The 16,514-nt window shown below is 39.9% G+C and overlaps 1 protein-coding gene across 9 annotated transcripts in view; it reads left to right on the top strand.

Annotated features, from left to right (window-relative positions):
• Positions 1-16,514, top strand: part of MAP3K15 (mitogen-activated protein kinase kinase kinase 15) — a 93,298-nt gene that overhangs the window by 64,118 nt on the left and 12,666 nt on the right. For all 9 annotated transcript variants that reach the window (XM_068918449.1, XM_068918440.1, XM_068918467.1 and 6 more), the window contains 7 exons: positions 38-133; positions 949-1,036; positions 4,662-4,795; positions 5,418-5,545; positions 7,310-7,440; positions 7,734-7,839; positions 12,117-12,274. In XM_068918449.1, coding sequence (XP_068774550.1) covers positions 38-133; positions 949-1,036; positions 4,662-4,795; positions 5,418-5,545; positions 7,310-7,440; positions 7,734-7,839; positions 12,117-12,274 — 841 coding nt within the window. The remainder of the gene's footprint in view (positions 1-37; positions 134-948; positions 1,037-4,661; positions 4,796-5,417; positions 5,546-7,309; positions 7,441-7,733; positions 7,840-12,116; positions 12,275-16,514) is intronic.

The following is a 16,514-nucleotide window of genomic DNA, read 5'->3' on the forward strand; positions in this document are numbered from 1 at the left end:
CATCCAGAATAAACTTTTCTCTATGTAACTTTTGCAGCATATCCAAGTTTGATGAGCGATGTTGTTTTCTTTATGTCCATGACAACTCTGATGACTTTCAAATCTACTTTTCTACAGAAAACCAGTGTAGTAGGTGAGTTCAGTTTATGTGTGGGTATTGCATGCGAGATCTGTCCCAAATACAACTGGTTTAGTAAAGATTAAAAGCTGGCTGTTTTGGTTGAAAGATAAAGTATTTGTTCTCTTATTTTGTTCCTTTCTTTTTTCCTATTTTAAAGTTGGTTCTGATGCATTTACCTTACAAGTCGTTAGATCTGAAAAAGGGGCTCAGGTTAAAGTAGCTTATTCCAGCTTAAAACTATTGTCTTCTGTCTCTTGACTGTGGCATGTAAGGTACTGTATTGGTTTAGATTCCCTCATGTACCTTTTCTGTTGGATTTAGGTAAGAACAACTAGACATAATGCAAATTGTAGCTTATTTTATTTCACAGATATCTGTTATGGTTGGCATCATGTATTTGAATATTTACTGTAGATGAATATAGTGTCTCTAAACAGTAAGCATGCTAACAGAATTTCAGGCCCAAATCTGTATAGGCCAGATTCTTCTTAGGGCTAGTATTTGGCATATAAACCTTCCAATGTTAAAGTAGGATTAATTTGTTAATATACTTAACTATTTAGGGATGGACTGTATATTTATTTTTCTTGCAATACTTATTATGCATATGTTGCATATGCTTTTCAATGTGTATTTGATGTTCTTCCTTATATGGAACAGAATAAGCATGGAGGAGTGATAAAATGATAAATGATAAAAGAAACCTCTATCTAAACATGCTAGCCAGTGTGTTAGTTTGGAACCAAAGCCCGCTGTGCGAATAATCTGTTCAGTCTCTTCCTGAGAGGATATTTTTCTTTGATCCTGTGATATTTATTGTTTTTTAGATTCTGTGGGTTAGTTAAAGAAATTTTGTCCGATGCAGTTGGCAGTACTTTGGAACTAGAAGGAGAAATTGATGGTGACACATTGGAGGTATGTCCAGGATAAAAGATCTGAAAACTCCAAAACTTGTTGTATATTTTCCCTGCATTTTTCATATCAGTATCCTGGAAAGATAGGAAATAACATTTAAACTAAGCTGTATGTGAAATTTCAGCTCTTAGGAAACTTTTTGTATACCAGAATTGTTTTCATTTGAAAAAAAGATGTTTTTAATGAAGTGAGTCTGTTGCTACTGTGATGTAACCTGCATAAGTCCTTAAAAAAGTGAATTACTGATCTTTTGTTTACATTGCAAACAATCTATAGATGAGGATCATCTAATGACAGCTGGCTCAGGTGTATGAAAAGACAAGATATGAAATAAATTCTAGGAAAAAGCCATTTAGGAGATGTGCTTCAATTTGTCTAGCCAGTCTCTGATATCACTCTTTCTCCAGATAAATTCATTTGACAGGCTTTTTCTGTCACAGGGATTTCCAGATATTTAGGATCAGATTAATCCCCTGTACTTTAGGCTGTTCACTGGAACACAGACCGTAGGAACCTAGTTGCTGTAGCTTTTCTTTATAATCAGTACAGAGATAGAAGAACCTGGAAAAGGTTATTCTGGCTTTATGGGCCCAGGCTAGGTGAGGTGAATGCATGTCTTTGTAAAACACTCTATTTTCCTCATGGCAGGTATCCAGATTTGTAGCACTGAGTGTTTTGGTTTGTTTGTAAGGCACTCTGTAAAGCCATCACAGAAAGTAGACTGCAATTTTTATTTGTGGTCAGGCAACTCAGTCAGTGCAGCTGTTGACTGTAAAACAACTTTTGTGGTTAGTTTGAGCTGTGTGTCTTTCTGACTGCGTCCTGTTCTAGCAGCTCTGTTACAGTTCAGAACAGCTCTTTGTGATAGCCTGTTGTAGTACTGGAGGCTTCAAAAAAGGATTAAGAATGTAGAAGACTCTACTGTACTGCTGTGTGCAGTTACATACAGTGGGGAAGAAGAGTTTTCACACTAAAGTTCGTGAATATTGACCACAGAATTCTCTCCTCGAGTGAAAAGACAAGACATGCACATCTGTTAAGCCAAGCTTAGTAAACACATGTACAGTTTCAGCCTTTATTATAGAATAAAACAGAATCAGGGATCTGCCTTGGCATAGACAGGGTGTTACCTATTGCTGCAGATTTAACCTTGCGTATTTATGACCTTAGCTAATAGCAGAAAGGCTCCAAACAGCACGATCTGTTCAACTAGGTAATTTTCTCTAAGAGGAAGTGAGCTCACCATAGCTTTGAGCCTATTAAAAAGTGAACTGGAAAAAGCACTGAAGAATGAAGAGCAGGAAACAATCCTGCATGGGTCAGTGAAGTATAGAGAAATGACTACAGGAGTTAATGCTGAATCTTTAAGTTATGTCATTCTACATATCTTGTAGTTTTCATGATTATTACCTTGTACTTAACTGCCTTAGGTCAGGAAATCAAGGTGCAGAAGGGGCAGTTAATTTGGTTAGTTTATAAATGAGCCAAGACATGCAATGTCTTTGGGCACCCTGAGATCTTACATTTAAAGAGAGGTGGACTTGACAACAACAAGAGAAAGTAGAAATTCTTACCATTAATAAAAGAGCTGTTTCTGTTTGGGGAAGGGGAAGATAACCTTGAGCATAGTTTTGGGGGGAGAAAGCCTGATTTTTTTGGATCTGACCGCACAACTGTTCTGTCAGGATTTCTGAGAGAACGCTGTCCCAAAGGACAGCGTCCTGTGTTCTGGATTGCAGTATTATTCAAAAGCAACTATAATGTTGATCTACAACTAAACCAGCATTTGGAATAGGAGTCGGTTTGGAATCTCAAGGTATTTGTATCTCGAAATTGATACTGAAAGTTCATACAGAAGGTCAACTTTGAACACTTCTTTGCTCCTACCTAATGGTTGCATTGCACATACTGTGTATCACATGTTCAGATTTTTGGCAACCAGTAGGAATTTATTCCATCTTTGTTTCTGGCTTTTGGAAGGAGAGGAGATAAATGTAAAATGGCATTAAGTGTAGACAGTCTATTAAACTGTTTACTAACTAGCACTGAAGTATAAATTTCAACAATTTTCATGTATCGTGGGACTGTGACTAGGGAACACAGGTTTCTCTACAGTGATTATAGAGTTGGCTTAGGACTTGGGAGCAAGCAGGGTTGCTGTCAATCTTAAATTCTGCAATGTGGCTGCTATCTTCTTTCTGCACAGTTTTATGTCATATGATAGCTGTGAAAGCTGGACACTCTACTACCGAAGAACTTGACAAGTTTTACATGTAGCATTTTGGGTCAGTTGTGCCTGTCATGTAACAAGATTATGTTATCAGCCATGAAATACTGAAACATGAAAAATGAAACTATATAGTTACCACTCACCAGAATATGTTGTTAGGATAAACAACAGACAGTTTTTTCTTTAGCACCCTTCATCTAGTGGTGTGAATCTTAGGGTCTTTTCTGAGGTGAAGAGAGAGGGAATTGCAGTGACACAAGGACATTACAGTACCAGAATCGCACTACCAGCTGGAGGAGATGTCAAGGAAGTAGATCTCAAGGTGACGTTCTATATGAGGTAGTCTTGCTGTATAAAGCAGAAAAAGATGGTTATTAACAATTGCCATAGGTATTGACATTTCTGTCAATGTTTTCTTTTTTGGTAGAGAATTCATATGAAGCCATAGAGGATAACCTGCAGTTTTCCCATATTGGGTGTCTTTTTTTGGACCTGGGAAGATAAAAAAGGGGGGGGGGGGTCTGTGTACCCCTGATCATCTCTGAGGCTATGAAACTGTCCAATTCGTGTCTTAAATCTTTGCAGAAGTGCTTTTACAATACCCTTTATCAGCTCCTCGATTTGGATTTGAATCAAGGGCACTCTGTCTAACCCAAATTCCATAAGAAACTTGGGTTTATTTGGTGTCTGAGTTCTGCTTTGAATCAACATTATTCATCGATGGACTTTTTCCCTGGCTGTTGTAGCAGGAATGCTCTGTGATGAGCTTACCATGTGGGACAAGACCATGAGATGGTGTAAACTGGTGTGGCTTTACAGAAGATGCTGAACCAGCAGTGACTTATTCAGCTGCAGATATGACTCATTTGCATGTTTCATCAGCAGTTAGTACAACCACTTCATATATTTAATTACCTTTCAGATAAGCATTTTTTTTCTTCTTGGAAAAGTTCCTAATGAGATAACGTCAGAAATGAATTTTGCTACTGCTAGGCTCAAAAGGAAGTATAGAATCTGAAAATAGCACCACCCATTGTAATGAGAATGTCAGTTTGTTTATTTATTAAGCTGTAGATTTAAAAATACTAGATTATATTCCATTTGTTTATATATTATGAAAGCTTTGTCAGAAATTGTCAGAGATGACATCTGAATGTCTTCTTTTGACAGTCCTGTTTCTCTGAATTTGTTTTAATGCTGTGATCCTTGTTTGGGCAGATGCATTTGGAAGTTGGTTAGGAAAAGCAAATAGCATGGGAATTTTAGAAGTGATATAATGCACTAGGCTGCTGTATAACATACTAAGCACACTGTGGAGCTATTAAAGCTTTTTATAATCTCAAATGTGAGCACTAACAATTTATGTGCTACTTTGTTTATCTTTTCTACCTGCAGTATGAATATGATTATGATGAGAATGGTGACAGGGTAGTTCTAGGGAAAGGTACGTATGGAATAGTTTATGCTGGAAGAGACCTTAGCAATCAGGTCCGAATAGCTGTCAAAGAAATACCCGAGAGAGACAGCAGGTAAGATCTAGTTTACTGTTAAATTTACATTGCTAATGAAAATGCATTTTTTTGATGAAAACTTTGCTCTTCTTAAAAGGTATTTCTTTATGGCTGTTATTTAATACCCCAGTATACTAAAGATCAAGTGTTACCGCTGGTATTCAGCAGTACCTTTTTGAGAATAAGAACTTTGTTATTGCTTGAAAAAGAGTGTATGTTTGTGTATATAAAATGTATACAAATACAATTTTCCTAATGTTCTAGAATAAGAAATACTTTGTCTTCTAAGTTGCAGTTGTATCTTATTTGTACTTTCTGGGGGGGAGGGAGAGGAGCAGGAGAGAAAACGTTTCCAAGGCAAAGGCAGTGTTGTATAATGATGCAGAAAGATTTATGTATAAATACTTTCTCTGAAGGCATGTTTATCCTTGTGGGTTCCTCTCAGCTCTGCCTCTGTACCTTTTCTGAGTAGGCAGCTAGTCACGCTGCGTTGTGAAGGTCATGGACAAAGTATTTCCTGTGAATTGGAGCAAAATCCCCCAAATCCATTCTGTTTGTAAACTAGCATTTAAGTCTCGTCTAGGACCTTTTCCTGCATTGTGAGCTACTCTTTTTTCTTTTCTTTTTTTTTTTTTTAAAGATATTCTCAACCTCTTCATGAAGAGATAGCACTGCATAAATATTTAAAGCATCGGAACATTGTCCAGTATCTTGGATCTGTTTCAGAAGATGGCTACATTAAGATTTTTATGGAGCAGGTGCCAGGAGGTTTGTATCATTCTGAACTTTAGTCTCTCAAAGAAATCAAAAGCAGTTTGGCCCCCAAACTTGGAGAAAGCCAAGAGATGTGCACTAAATGTGTTTGTGTACTGTATCCGGCTTTTCTGTTGGAAAGTTAACTACAAGTGGCATTCTCCACATGTAAAAAACAAGTTTGAAATACGCAGTTCCCACGACCCTGTACTTGTAATAATTACTAGTCTGGAGAAAAGTAATTGAAAGGAAACTGTTAGAAGTTTTGATGTCAAATACTCATGTGTTTAGAAAATAGCGGAGTTCAAGCTGTGTGGTCCCTTTAGCCTGAGCAGCCAGATGATAATTGGAGCTGTTAGGGTAAGCTTCTGTTGAGAGGTAAAACTGATGGTAAAGCTCATTATGACTTTATTCTTACAAAGGTGACACATGCACTGCTGTTTCCTAGCCAAATGAGAGAGAAATGGGAGGTGCTTCCATTGCTCAAAATTTCCAGTTTTTGCTGCTCGAGCCTTCCCTATGTTTTAAGATGTGAAGTCTTTCTATTTCCTCTCTAGGCTGTACTCTACCTCCCTTTTGCTATTTGCTGTTCGTTGTCAAGTATATGTCAGCGTAAGTGTTAAATCCTTATAAGAATGTAATTTACAAAACTAAAAAGTCAGATAAAACAAAGTTCAGGTTTCTATCAGAGATCCAGACACAAACGTTCAAAGTGTAATTAAATGCATCTGGGTCATTCAAGATGGGAAATTTATTTCTTTTTTGTGCTTCCATGACCTCCTCACCTTGTCTTTTTAGTGTGGACACTCCAACATGGATGATGCATGCTGATGTAAAGAATTTATCCCAACGCTTATTTTCCTGCTGTTAAGAGGATCAGCTGCTGTTGTTTACCTACTGGGTTTTTCTTCTGTTCATGCATGCATACTAGTGTGTGCTGTAATTAGTGGTTAAGAACAGGATATTATTGAACCAGTTCCGGTATTTTTAATTCCACAGCTAGTCTGGAAAAGGAACCAGCTGTTTAGATTATGCAAGATTCTTTGAGGCAACTTCAGTTTTGAAAGAGCATAATGTCGGTTGAAAATCCCTTCAAATGAATTTGTCTGGCGTTGAGTGTACTCATTGCACTTAGTTTCGTATGAGCAGAAAATGCTATGCTGTATTTATTTTGCCTCATGATTAAAATATTCATGTTGTTAAAAACTGATTAGATTTGCTACAAGTAGGGGAAGTGTGGATGACCTGTCTCCCAATCTGAGCATCTATAAATTGGTTTCTTTCAGGAATGTGCTTTCCTCTATCACTAGATGTTTCCAAAGGTTAATTCCACGTTTCCAAGTCAGAGGAAAAGACTGTTTTGGTTTGTTGTCAGAGTAAATCAGCTTCTCTTCACCGATGCACATAGTTCACAGAGTATAATATATAACATAATACAGTGTTACCTACCATGGCCTTTATTTCATTAAGGGCCAAACAGTAGCTAGTTCCAGTGTCAGCAGTCATTAGACTGAAGTGAGGGAAATGTGTCCAGCCCTCTCATAACCCTTCTTCACGTCCCGGAGGTGAAAGCTGAGCTGGCAAGAAAGAAAGAACCAGTCAAGAGCAGAAATAAATTGACTTGCTCTAAGAGAACTAGAAAGAATTTTGCTTAATTATAGGTACTGCATTTCTCTTGCGTGCTAGGATATTGAGCAAAACTTTAAATACAGCCTTACATGTTTCATGTTAATCTTGGGATTATGCTATCTTGACACACTTTTTTCTTAACTGATTCAGGCAGCCTCTCGGCTCTCCTAAGATCTAAGTGGGGCCCAATGAAAGAACCCACTATAAAATTTTACACCAAGCAGATTCTCGAAGGGCTTAAGTATCTCCATGAGAACCAGATTGTACACAGAGATATAAAGGTAAATTTTCCTCCACTATGTCTTGTATGGTTTTTGATTGTGTTTATTTCACTTAGTTTTGTTCTAGCCTCAAATAGAACTTTCAGTAGGATTTCATGGAAGGTTAAAATAAAAGTAAGACAAGAATAAAACAATTCCTTCCCCTGCTGCTCCTGGAAAACTCCTTTGTAGAAAGGTAAATTATAAAGATAACTTGAAGGTGTATTGAGATGGGGATTTGGAATCTATTTGTATTCATCTGCTTTTTTTTTTTTTTTTCTTCTTCTTCCCTCTCTCTTACATCCAACCTACAGGGGGATAATGTTTTGGTGAACACCTATAGCGGAGTGGTAAAGATATCTGATTTTGGTACGTCCAAACGGCTGGCAGGAATTAATCCATGCACTGAAACATTTACAGGTAAGAGTAATGGAGCAGAGTGTGTGAGGGTATGTTCTTAATGTAGATTCTTCCTTAGCATCCAGAACTGGATTGATGACAGATTCAGAATTAGAGCCAAGAAGCACATGGGGTTCGTGAGAGAAATGGGATTAGGTGTTCTTGTTTTCAGAGAAAAGTGAACAGGAGCGTGGTCACTGTAAACACAGACTTGCTATTTATTTTATTTTATTATTTTTACTTCTTTAATGGGATAATAGTTTTAAAAATGAAGATGGAAAATGAAGGAATACTCACATAATTACTCAATTCTTTGATCAGTGGAAAAAAATAGATAACATCATGTTTTCACATGCTATATAGACATAACCATAGGGTGAAGTACCAAATCACAAGTCTCACATTGACGTGTATTTTAAGTATGGAAAATAGTTTATGGATGAAGTCATTGGATGTGTGTGTGGAAGACAGAAGATGATGACTTTAATTTAGCCATTACCTCTGTCTGGCAGTGATTCTGCAGTACTTCCAGCTTTCTTACAAAGGAAGCCAGGTAAACAGAACTATGAAGGCTCTGAAGTAACTAACACTTCTAAGTGTTTTTTTGTAGTTATTATTAGGAAAGTTTGTGAACTGGAAATTGGCCTAACACTACATCATGATCTGAACAAACCATGCAACATCTACATGCAACGGTAACATCTCATCAGGTGCAGGCATTTGAAACTTTTTAATTAGAATCAAATTAAGTTAAATTAGGAGTCTTTAAAAGAAGACAAAAACACTGTGTTCCTTGTTAGAACCTTCCAGTTTGGATGCATTGATGCAGCGTTTGAATGTTCTGTTTAAAATGAAGGACTACGCCACTCAATCTCTTCAGCTTGCAGACATTACAACAGATAGATACCTAATAGGTTTGAATAGAGCTGATTAAATGCTGGATTCTGAAGCATTCCTTTAATGGGCTTCACCATATTTTCCAGACAAATTATTCAATAAACACCTTTTTAATCCAACACTGTGGCAATACAACTAAATGAATAATTCTCAAATGCACACAGGTCTCTTGCAGTATCTGAAAAAGGATACTTGCAGTTTTTGCCTGCAATATTTGGCTTTGTCAGTATTGTTAGACTAGCTCTGTGCAGTTCTGTTCTGTGGGAAAGAGGTGCGCTACCAAGTGATGGGGTGAATAGCTTCTCACTTCCCTAGAATACTTTGGAAACTGAAAGCTTATGAAGGGGCTCAAGATGCAGTCATGGAGGAAGACCCATTTGTGGCTATTAAGGCCAAATTTTAATTTTGGCCCAAGAAGTCCCTCTTACGGCTGGTTGCTGGAGCAGATATCAGGGGAAAGCCGTTCTGTGCTTGCTTGTATTTTTAGCAACCGATTGTTATTAGGCATGATGTTATGGACTGCTCGTGAAGAAAAGTCACCATGCTGTAACAAAAGGGGGTAGATCATTTCTTGTGCTTTTCTGATACGTTCTCTTGTATGTTTGCTGTCCTATTTGTGCTTTAGAGGTATATGAGAATAAATGTTTGAGATGAGCTAAGCTTTTGCAGTAGGTAGGTCTGCTAGGTAATCTATTGTTTAGAGGGTCTCAAAACTCTCTTGCAGTTTGTTTTGCTTCTTAACTTGGTACATAAACTCTGCAGACTGTAGGCATCACGTAATACAAAACAGATAATTGAAGGATTGGACCTCTAATGGGTTAAACTTTATATCACTCCACTCAAGAACAGCCTGAGGACAAAGCTGTGGCTTGGAGCTTTTGTTCTACAGCAGTTATATTTAATGAGCATAGTAGTATCCAATCCCCTTTATCTTCACTAGATGTCCTTTCCCTGATTGTTCACAAGTTTATCACACTGTAGTTCTGTTGTGTTCCTACAAAGAAAAATAATTTATTTCTAAGTTGTAATAAGAGAGCAGGAGGAATTCACATGGAAGAAATAAATATTGTAGTTCTTGAAACATTAAGAATGTCCATAGGTTTCCTCTGTTAGGGTGGATTGTTAACTGTTTCAGTGTATGAATGAATATGAGTGATTCCAGATTGACCAGCTTTTGTTTTGTTTTTTACTTTCTTTTTGTTTATGAATTTTATAATAAATGTTGCAGTCAGATTGTCACAGGCAAACTGACTACTCTAGGACTCTTTAGAGGCATTCTGAGTCACCTACTGACAGTCAACTGTAACTCTTAGGCAGGGTCTTACTTTGTCAACGTGTATAACTTCAAAAGTTTCAATAGATTTATTTCTTTAAGTTTGTTTTTGCCAACCTTGGATGTTAAAAATCACAAGCACAACAATAATACTTCCAGGAATTGCAATTTGACAGGTTTCCGTGTTTTTGCAGTCATCTTATAATTGACTTATCTTTGCTACAACCTTGAACGCTTTTGTGTAAACTTAAGATTTTATTTAAAACGTTTTGATCTCTTGTCATCTGAGATTTACAAAAATAGCTTTTCAGTCTCTCTTTCTCCCCCACCCGCCCGCCCGCCAACCTCTGTAACTTTTTGAAACACCCCATCCCTAGTGTTTTTGGGGAGGCTATTCTTAGTGGTGCTGTCACAGCTCCATTATTTCTATAACATGGCTTTTTCCTTTGTAAAAATATATTGATCATCCTGTTAGGATATTATATGTTTCAAAAAAGACTCTAAGGTGAGTAGCTACTTGGACATGTGGCACATAGATTCTGTGTTGGGATTTTTACCTTATTTGCCTCATGTGGCTTTGTAAGTATGCTTTGTAATGAATTCATCTAGAATTATTTACAGTCACAGTCATTACAGATATCTCTTGCGGATGGAAAGAAATTGCATGTGTGTTCCTGTCTCATTCAAAGCCCATGCATTTTTTCATTGTGTTTTTGTTTGTTTGTTTTGCTACTATTAACTCCATGTAAAGACTAAATCATGGTAATTTAATTGTGAGCCCTCAACAGGCTCTGCTTCCCAAGTTTATTTCACTGTGAGCAGTCAGCTTTATCTCTGATGTTAAGGAAAAGTGTTCCTGAGGAACAAGCTATCTGAAAAAAAATCAAATGTGCCTACACTGAAATAGAGCCCTATAAACTGCCACTACAAAAAGAAAGTGATTATCAGAGGATATATGTGATACAATTATCACGCTAAAAATGTCTGTCCTAGAGTTTGTATCTCACAATGAATGAAATTACACCTTGGTTTACTATTGATGAAAGACTGACAAAGATGTGTTGTAAAAACCAAGCATACTTGCCCCTTCTGCTTGTCCTGTTCTTCCAGGCCTGTCACGAGCCTTGCAGTTGTTTTGCCAGTGGCATTTCACAGTGTTTAGAACCTTTTATTTAGGTCCCCAAATCGAGTCTTCTAATGCTTACGTAGGCATATTTCCGCAGGGCCCGCTTGACTGCGGGAGAGCTGTGTTTTCATTTAATCTCTCAGTGATACTGTGATACTATGGTATGATACGATGTGATGACAGTGATCAAGAATTTGGGAGAAGTTTTCTTCTGAGCATGTTTGCATCTGCTGTTAAGAGAGCACCACAACATGACATTCTGAGAACAAAACAATGTTTACAAAACAGCAATAATTTGGCCTGTGCGTATCCCTACTTTAACAGAAAAATAAAGCTTTTCCTACTTCCAGCACTTCTTCCCCAAGACCATTTGGTTTTGCATTCTTTCTACTCTGTTTCTATTATCTCTTTGTAGTCTAGAAACATTTTTTTCTTTCCATAAGCTTTCCTTTTTTTTTCTCCCTAGACTTCTACTCTCTGGCACTGCCTGTCATATTCATCGAGATCCCTTCTTCAGCCCTTCCATCCTTATAACTAGGCTTTTTCCTCTCTGCGTGAACTGTTCCCTGTATTGTTGTTGATGCTGTCCTCCATCCATGTTCTCATTATAGCAGTAAACACATGAAAAATTATTCTTGTGAAGAGAATCTGTCATTTTGCTGTTTTTTATCATCTCTTAACATGCATAATCGTTACAACTAATTGTCTGCAAAAATTGTTTGGCATAATTATGTTCTGGGGAAGCTTTTTGGATTATATGGTAAATATATTTTTTGCAGTTTAAAGCCTCTTATTAGAGAGAAAAAATATTTATAGATTTATAGGTTTATAGAAAAGATGTCAAAACGTAACTTTATGTCGAGTTTTCAGTGCTGATATTGGAAATCAAATCTATTGTTTATACAGGTTGTATCTGAAAATTTGACTTGCTTAGTGATGTGTTAGTTCTCTCTAGTAACAATGAAAAATGTAAAATTTGGCTGTTATTTTTGTCCCGACTAGGAACCTTGCAGTACATGGCTCCTGAAATTATTGATAAAGGACCGCGTGGATATGGTGCACCAGCTGACATCTGGTCACTAGGTTGTACCATCATTGAAATGGCCACAGGCAAACCTCCGTTTCATGAACTAGGAGAGCCTCAAGCAGCAATGTTTAAAGTAAGCATAACTGATTTGCAGCAGAACTTATGAATGTTGAAATACTAACTTATTTTTTAATATTAATTGGTGATTACTTTGGGTAATAGGTTGTTCTGCACAGACAGTCTGACCTGTGTTCTTGATGCTGACTGAATGATCCTTCTCTGCTCTAAGTTATATTACTCTAAGGTAGTAATAATTCATTTTTCTGTTGGAAATAGATCATGACTCAGCATAGCAACCTGAAAAACTAGTGAGGATTTATGAAAACTAGTGTTCTCTGCCTTCTTACTTCTTTCATCTTCTGTTCTTGGTTTATGATTTTCTTCTTGGCAACCAGAGTGTCCAGTAGTATTGCAACGCTGGACTTCAGGAGAGCTAACTTTGGCCTCTTCAGGGACCTACTTAGGGGAATCTCATGGGGTAGGGCCCTGGGGGGAAGAGGGGGCCAAGAGAGCTGGTTAATATTCAAGCATCACTTCCTCCAGGGTCAAGATCAGTGCATCCCTCTGAGGAAGAAGTCGAGCAAAGCGGGCAGGAGACCTGCATGGAGGAGCAAGGAACTCCTGGCAAAACTCCAACAGAAGAAGGAAGTCTACAGAATGTGGGAAAGGGGACAGGCCACTGGGGAGGAATATAGGGATATTGTCAGAGTGTGCAGGGATGCGACCAGGAAGGCTAAGGCCCACTTGGAATTAAATCTGGCAAGGGATGTCAAGGACAACAAGAAGGGCTTCTTCCAAGACATCAATAGCAAAAGGAAGACTAGGGAAAACATGGGCCCGCTGCTGAATGGGGCGGGTGCCCTGGTAACAAAGGATACAGACAAGGCAGAGTTACTGAATGCCTTCCTTGCTTCAGTCTGGCTAAGGCCAGCCCTGGGGAATTCCAGACCCTGGGCACAAGAGAGGAAGTCTGGAGAAAGGAAGACTCTCCCTTGGTGGAGGAGGATCGGGTTAGGGATCATTTGTGCAAACCTGACATCCACAAATCCATGGGCCCTGATGGGGTGCATCCACGAGTGCTGAGAGGGCTGGCAGATGTTATGGCTAGGCCACTCTCCATCATCTTGGCAAGGTCCTGGAGAACAGGAGAGGTGCCCTGAGGACTGGAAGAAAGCCAGTGTCACTCCAGTCTTCCAAAAGGGCAAGAAGGAGGAGCCAGGAAACTCCAGGCCTGTCAGCCTCACCTCCACCCCTGGCAAGGTGATGGAACAGCTCCTCCTGGAGGTCCTCACTAATCATATGAAGGACAAGAAGGTGATCAGGAGCACTCAGCATGGATTCACCAAAGGGAAATCATGCTTGACCAATCTGATAGCCTTCTATGATGGAGTGACTGGCTGGGTAGATGAGGGGAGAGCAGTGGCTGTTGTCTGCCTGGACTTCAGCAAGGCTTTTGACACTGTCTCCCATCACATCCTCGTAGGTAAGCTCAGGAAGTGTAGGCTAGATGAGTGGACAGTGAGGTGGACTGAGAACTGGCTGGATGGCCGAGCTCAGAGGAGTGTGGTCAGTGGTGCAGAGTCTAGTGGGAGGCGTGTAGCTAGTGGTGTCCCCCAGGGGTCAGTCCTGGGTCCAGTCTTGTTCAATGTATTCATCGATGACCTGGAGGAAGGGACAGAGGGCACCCTCAGCAAGTTTGCTGATGATATAAAACCGTGAGGAGTGGCTGATACCCCAGAAGGCTGTGCTGTCCTTCAGAGGGTCCTGGACAGGCTGGAGAGGTGGACGGAGAGGACCCTCCTGAAGTTCCACAAAGGCAAGTGCAGGGTCCTGCACCTAGGCAGGAATAATCTCCTGCAGCAGGACAGGTTGGGGGTTGACCTGTTGGAAAGTAGCTCTGCAGAGAAGGACCTGGGAGTGCTGGTGGACAACAAGTTAAGCATGAGCCAGCAGTGTGCCCTTGTGGCCAAGAAGGCCAATGGTCTCCTGGGGTGCATGAGGCAGAGTGTTGCCAGCAGGTGGAGGGAGGTGATCCTGCCCCTCACCTGGAGGAGGCCTCACCTGGAGTACTGTGTCCAGTTCTGGGCTCCCCAGGACAAGAGAGACATGGCACTACTGGAGAGAGTCCAGCGGAGGGCTAGCAAGATGATGAGAGGGCTGGAGCACCTGTCCTATGAAGAAAGACTGCAAGAGCTGGGCCTGTTCAGCCTGGAGAAGAGAAGATTGAGAGGCGATCTCATCAACGTGTACAAGTATCTGAAGGGGGAGTGTCAAGAGGATGAGGCCAGCCTCTTCTCCGTGGTGCCCAGCGACAGGACAAGAGGCAATGGGCGGAAACTGAACCACAGGCAGTTCCATCTGAACCTGAGGAAAAACTTCTTCACTGTGAGGGTGACAGAGTACTGGCACAGGTTGCCCAGAGAGGTAGTGGAGTCTCCTTCGCTGGAGATATTCAAAACCCGTCTGGATGTGATCCTGGGCAATATGCTCTAGGTGACCCTGCTTGAGCAGGGAGGTTGGACTAGATGATCTCCAGAGGTCCCTTCCAACCTAAATGATTCTGTGATTCTGTAGTGACAACCAAGTTCTTTTTGCTCCTGTGAATCTTTTGGAAAAGCTTCCCTCGCAGAGGATCTGTTTGTCTCATCTTTCAAAGGCCCAGTCTTTGCTAGATGGTAGGAAGCTGCGGTGGAAGAGGGAGGCCTAACTTTCCTGAGTTTTTGGTGTGGACCAAAGGAGTTCTGTATTTCACATCCTAAGTCTTTTGGATCAGAGCTATCTGCTTGGGCTAAAGTGTTGATTCTGCTACGTTGTTTCTCTTAGTGTATCTGTTTTCAAGTACTCAAATTAACATTGGAGTAGTATGAAAGCTGTAATTTGATAATGTGCATCTAATGTGAAAAAAAATTGTTGGTTCTTCCGCTGGTTTGTAGTAGGCCCTTTAGCAAAGTATTTAACTTTGCACTTAAGCTTCACATTCCTCATTCTTCTCATTAAACGTGGAAAATATTATCCCCATAGCCAAGTAAACTGCAGTTTTAAATAATGAATATTGTTAAACGTTTTGTCTTGTGGAAACTCACCCTGTGAGCATTAGTATAATTATTAATGGCCCCATGGTGATAAAATCGAATCTTTATGAATAACTACAGTAGGCTGGGCTGCAATTGAGCATGGCATGTAATGCTGTGTTTCTGCTCTCCCATGCACCACAGCTAAAAGGCAAAGAAAGGGCTGTTTATGGGTTTTGATTTAGTTGTTCTGACAGTGTAAAAACTTGGCACCTTGGTGCTGTTGGCTTGTGACACTACCTCAAAGGAAGCTGCATGAGTGAACGCGGTTTGGTTCACTAAAGCATTCCCGATGGAGCTATGGGAAGACAGAATCTTTCCATGTCTCTGTAAATGCCAGATATGGTTCTATCAGCAGATGCCTTTTCATGTTGCACCTGGCACTTAACTGTACTGTTCAGTGAAGGGACGTGTATTCTCATTTTTCAGCATGTTTTATTGAACTTTCAGGAAGTCCTGGTTCAGTTGTGGGTACTTGATGAGCTCTGCACAGGCTGAGTAGGTAAATGCAGGCATGTTCCTAGGTCCTGTCCATAAGCGTCTCCGGGCCACAGAGCTATCTTCCAAAAATCTCAGAATTGGTATTTTTTTAAATGCTTTTTTTTTTTTTTTTACTCTTCTTTCTTCAAGGCTATGGCAGAGTTTTTAGTAAGTTAGAAGCCAGGTCTGCGGCAAGGTATGAAGCAGGCTGACTAGGCAAACAGCAGAGGCCTGGAAAACTTGTGGTATTGAACTTCCGAGGTCCCCACTTCCAGCACAGTGTGGCATGCACAGGGCAGGTGAGGAGAAAGAATGTCTGAGTTTGGCTATGCAGGCAATATGGAAGTTGCAAATGACCAAAGAGTTGGACCAAGTAGAGAAAAGGGGAGGAAAAAAATCTAGAGTTGGAAATAATTCTTGGCTGATTGTACATTATTTGATATTTAATCTATGAGCGTATGTGTGCATCTGGTTCTGTGTGCAAGGAGTGGGAACAAATGACATTCAGTGGAGATAAACTAAATGCTAAACTAATGTTGCCACAGAGTTTCAGGATGCTTGCTATGAAAATTATTCCTTTTGAGCCACAGAGGTAAAGATGAGATTTGGAGATATGTATTCAAAGTTACTGGACTTGACTTAGACAGTCCTGGGTTTTGTTCAGCTGTATAAGAGTATAACCTGGCTCCACTGTGCTGTCAGCTGGTGATGCTGCCACAGTTGAAGCTGGCTGCATGAGCCTGTCCCTGGAGTGCAGGAACA

The sequence above is a fragment of the Struthio camelus genome, chromosome 1 (assembly GCF_040807025.1).
Source record: "Struthio camelus isolate bStrCam1 chromosome 1, bStrCam1.hap1, whole genome shotgun sequence".
In the NCBI taxonomy this organism is placed as follows: Eukaryota; Metazoa; Chordata; class Aves; order Struthioniformes; family Struthionidae; genus Struthio; species Struthio camelus.